The 5,000-nt window shown below is 35.2% G+C and overlaps 1 protein-coding gene across 1 annotated transcript in view; it reads left to right on the top strand.

Moving 5' to 3' along the window:
* LOC119788761 (trifunctional enzyme subunit alpha, mitochondrial-like) overlaps positions 1 to 506 on the top strand; it is a gene marked incomplete at its 3' end in the record, with an annotated part of 20,917 nt that extends 20,411 nt beyond the window's left edge. The window contains exons 10-12 of the mRNA XM_038293388.1: positions 1 to 42; positions 131 to 240; positions 322 to 506. The exon at positions 1 to 42 is cut by the window's left edge and continues 15 nt beyond it. Of these exons, the coding sequence (XP_038149316.1) occupies positions 1 to 42; positions 131 to 240; positions 322 to 506 (337 nt within the window). The remainder of the gene's footprint in view (positions 43 to 130; positions 241 to 321) is intronic.
* Positions 507 to 5,000: the final 4,494 nt, after the last annotated feature.

Raw genomic sequence — 5,000 nt, 5'->3', positions numbered from 1 at the left:
GTGGAACAGGGCCCAATTGCTGGATACTTGGCAGAGTCTCAGGTAAAGTTTATTTTCCTCGCTTCCTGGCACCTATAGGGCTTACGTCTTTGTTTGCTGATCGTTCGATTTATTTTCTTTTTTTATACAGAATTTCGGCCAGTTGGCGAAAACTTCAGAATCGGCCGCCCTAATTGGTCTGTATCACGGTCAAGTAGCATGCAAGAAGAATCGATTTGGAACCCCAGAGAGAGAAGTGAAGTAAGCGTTTTTTGTGCTTTGGTTTGATGCATTGTCTGCCACAGTTATCGGCTCACTTGTTTTCTGTTTTCTTTTCCCCAGAACTCTTGCCATTTTGGGAGCAGGGCTAATGGGAGCGGGTGTCGCCCAGGTGACTGTGGACAAAGGCATCCATACCATCCTTAAGGACACCACTGTGGAAGGTTTGTCCAGAGGAGAGCAGCAGGTTTACAAAGGGTCTGTAACTTCATGTCAGATGACACTTCTGGTTTATGCTGCAATGAAATGTCTGAAAGTTGCTTTTCTAAAACCCTTTTTTCTTTTCTTTTTAAAATAGCTTAATCACAAAACCAAAAGAAGAGTACATCCTTTCAGAGGGGGTCCAACTGTCCACTTTATCAGCCCGTATTACAAGGGTTTTAAAAGGCTGAATGGTCATTGAAGTGTGTTTGAAAATTCAATCAAGCATGCCCTCCTGAAAGGGAAATCGAAGCTGTAAATCTATCACTAGTTTTTTTTCTTCATTTTATTTAATTTATTTAAGCAAAAAACTTTGATTATCCCCCAAATTTTTTACAGGTGGTCCTCTCAGTTATTTGAAAAAACTCTGTCTTCTATCAAGGCATTGCTGTGTAGCAGAGACCCCGAAAGGTTGACTTTGGGTTTGTTTTAATAAATAACATTGTTTTATTCACCAAAATTTTAAGATGATGTTCTCTCCCCCCTCGGTTTTGGGTGCAATCTTTTTCCAAAGGGACAAGATGAGTCCTTGAGATTATAAAACCCCGATAAGAGCGAAAGGCACTACAGCCTGGCTGTGGGCGGGGGGGCCTGAAAGCAGGGGGAAAAATGTATAGTTTTTGGGGTGGCTCCGGGTTTGCTAAAATATTACTTAAAAACATGTCATGTGAATTGTGTTCACAAAGGTTTTCATTAAGCGGATGAAATTTGAAATAAGCAAGCTTTTTAAAAATTAATCGGAAAGTATTTGTCCAAAATTTTAAAAGCTGTTCCCGCTATATCCCCTTTTTAAATTTTCTGTTTATTATTTAATCAAAACCCCTTTTCAACGGGTTCCGCAGGGCCCTTTAAAAGTCTTAAAAGGGATTGAATTTTAAAAAAAAAATAAGGCCTTAATTGGGTTTTAAAATGTCTTAAATCAGTCTTTTTAGGCATTATTTATTAAAAAAATAATAAAAAGGGGTTATTTTTATTACAAAATTTTTTTTTGTAAATTAAAAAAAAAGTTAAAATTTACTTTTTTTTTTTTTCAAAAAAAAAACGGCTCGCCTTTTGGTTCCCTCCCGATAGGGAACCAATAAAGGTTGTTGCGGCCGGGACATTTTGGGGGATGCGCCTTAACTTTTTGTCTGGAAAATTGAGAATGTAAATGTATGAAATTGGTCAGGAAAGGGTTTTTCCTGGCTAAACCCGGGAAATACATGAGGCCAGTGGATTTAGTGCAAGAAGTCATTTGGGAATTTGGCAAGGGGGTGATCGAAGACGAATACAAAGCGCAAAAGGAGACGGGAAAAAAACAGGGTATTTTTCAGTTTAGTTCCCCTTGTCTCTTGCAAGCCCCACTTTCACCAAAAAAATACTAGAAAACCATACCCAAAAAAAAAAAGCGCAAAAAGATTAGCATGGTTTGTTGGGGCTTTAAAAATGTTGTTTTGTTCCCTGCTAAAACAAAGTTTTTGAATTCAGTTAAATAATTGTTAAAATTATCCGTCATTTGTGGTTTTTAGTTTTTCCCGAAGGGAGCTTTTTAAAAATTTTTAAATTAATGCGTGGGTTTTGTTTTAAAATAAACCTTTGGGTTAGTTGCGCAAGGGGTTTTTTCTTGTTTCTTGTGTTTGGCTTAAATTTTTTTTCAAGTGGGATTAAAAATTTAAAGTCTTGAATTTAATTTGCCCCGCTGCAGGAAACCCTGTACAAACCATTTTTTCCCCTCTGCCATCGTTCATATATTGCTATCATTCATTGCTTGTCCCTCTGTTTTTATATACTTGTTTTTCCTCCTGGGGGGTGTAAAATATACAACCGTTTTCCCTTCCTATTTAAAACTTTTTTTATTCAATAAAAGAGGATGGTAGTTTCACATCCCCTGTTATTTTTTGGGAAAGAATCATCTTTATAATAAAGTAATTAATGAAATATTTAAAAATTTTATTTATTTGTTTCCCCCTTCCCGAAAACTGACAAGTTTTTTAGATTTAAAAACCCAAATTGATTTTTTTTTTTGAAAAAATTCTATTAAAATAAACCCGGTAAAATTTTATATAAAAAATATAATTGTGTTTTTAAAGAGAGTTTAAACAGTGACGGTAATATTACTCTGTTTTTTGTGCTTTTAAAAAAATGGTCCCCTGATTGCAGGCGGGAATCCCTTTAAAAGTCATCCCTCTGAGTTTTTTAGCTTTCCCCCGTTTAAACAGCGTCAGTCTGATCCTTTATCCCAAATTCACAGTGAACTGTTTTTTGAAGTTTAAACCTGAGGATGAAAGGGGCACGAATTGAATTTTATCAGAGAAATTTGTAATAACCTGGGGTTTTTTAGCTGTTGATTTTGAAGTTTTTTCGGGGGGGATTCTACCCACGAGGTGTCTGGTCCTTTGTTGGTGAGTGTAGAGTTCTTCAGGGTTGTTCGGCGGTTCTTGTTTTTTTTGGAGGTTGTCCTTTAAAACACGCTTTTAGAATTTGATGCATTGCTTCTACAAAACTGTTTCTTCTATCGTTTACGTGCAGGAAGGCGTTTGACCAAGAAACTGGATGGGCCCTTTCAACAAGCTTCGGGTTCCCCGTGGGTGGGCACAGCTGGCGATGAAGTTGGGATTGATGTTGGCTCCGTGGCTGGGATCTCGGCAAAGGGCCCTTTGGCTCCCGCTTTGGTGGGGAAATGTGGGGTTTTAAAGCCATGGTGGATCAGGGGTTTTTAAAGGTTTTAAAATCCTTATTGTTTGGGTTTTGGTTTGGAATCTGCTTTAGTCTTATTGTTTCTGATGTTTGTTATATTTGTTACTTTGAAGGACGTAAATCGGGAAAAAAGGTTGCTACATCTAAAACCGGGCCGCAAAGTCAAGGTTTGTGAACCCAGAGGTTGGAGACATTCTTGAGAAGTTAGGATGCCCACCGAACCCTGCTGTGTAAGTCCAAATGAAAATTGAAAGGGAGATGCAGGAGCAGCAAAAAACCGTGAAAATTTAATATCTTTTTTTTTAAAAATGCAGGGTCGAAATGATTCAGTTAAATTTTTATTTTAAAAAACAGTCAAGTTCTTTTGTCTGACACAGGCTCTATCAAAACCCACTGTCAGTATTTATTTTCTTAGTCTATTCTTTTTTTTCTGAAGAATAATATTTAAAATTGTATGTATATTAAGGGATAAGTTTTTATTCATCTATATTCCAATTGAAATGTTCATTATTGATATTAAATATCAAATCACTGAGATAATCACTTAAACTTTGGTGGTCATCCGCAAAAAGGATTAAGGTTTAGTGTTTGGGTATATTAAATATGTTGTGTAAATTAAACAAGTTTGGGCCCAATATAGATCTCTGGGGGAAATTTCCACAAGCAATCCCAAACATCCCGATTGCGAATACCCTTCTTCACATGTTGCCGCCCTTTTGCTAAATAGCTTTGCATCCAACTGAAGGCCCCCTCCACTAAAACCTATCTTCCGTTTTTTTTGAGTAAAATATCACGATTTACAGTATAAAAGGGCTTTTTTAAAGTCATTTAATATTCCTGATGCATATTTTTTTCATCTAGATTATTTGTAAATTTCTTCTACTGCATCAATTACTGCCATAGATTGTTGACCTTTTTAACTTTTTATTATTATTAATTATGTTTTTTCTATAAATTTATGAAATTGTATTCCCTAAAAAAAAGTGTAGCAGAGAAATTGTCCTGTAATTGGCGAAAAATGTTTCCTTCTTACACAGGTGGGATTATTTTTGCCATTTTCATATTGTTTGGAAAGGTCCCTGTTCAAATGATAGATTAAAATATAAGTTAAGGGTTTAGAGATATTACAGGTCATTATTTTATTAGTCTCATATCAAAAACAATCAGTAGTTTATTTTCACACTTACTAACAGTCTTTATTATATCTGATTTAGTTCCGCTTAACCAGACTGGCATTTAGTGATGGGTTTTTCTTTTGTGAAGAGGGGAGGCATCATATTTAATACTCTGTCGTCTCACCTAATCACTAGTCGTGTATATTTAGCTGTTTACTTGATTTTTCCCGATCATTATAACCCAAATTTTCTATGTCAAAGGTGACAATTTGGTGGGTGGGAACTGCGGCTGAAACAAATTTAAATTTGGGTTAAAACAATTGTTGTAATAAAACTAATTTACTAATCCATTAATCTAAACGGAGTGACAGATCAACCCAAAAACCCTTTAGCAGCATTATACCAAAATTATAAAAAATATATATAAACATTTTGCATTTAAGATACAAAAACTTTTTCATTTGTCAATATCCAGAACTCAAGTGGAAAATTTTTTTAGTTTCACCTGGTTTGATTTAGTAAAAATCTTCTTTAAGGAACCTATTAGTATCTTTTCATTAATTGATTAATCGACAGATTAATCACTTTTTAAAATAATCGTTTTTAAATTGCAGCCCTAATGGGAAAACTACATGTTACCATCGAGTGATGCTCTCAAACATCCAACCTTTTTTTTTTTGGAAAAGATTTAAAACAGCCTGTTAAAGTTTTTTGGCTGTGTTTAAAACTGTCCTTTGAAAGAAACAGCTA

This window comes from Cyprinodon tularosa, unplaced genomic scaffold, assembly GCF_016077235.1.
Source record: "Cyprinodon tularosa strain WSP-4 unplaced genomic scaffold, ASM1607723v1 ctg325, whole genome shotgun sequence".
NCBI lineage: Eukaryota > Metazoa > Chordata > Actinopteri > Cyprinodontiformes > Cyprinodontidae > Cyprinodon > Cyprinodon tularosa.
This window is presented reverse-complemented; position numbering and strand designations above follow the sequence as displayed.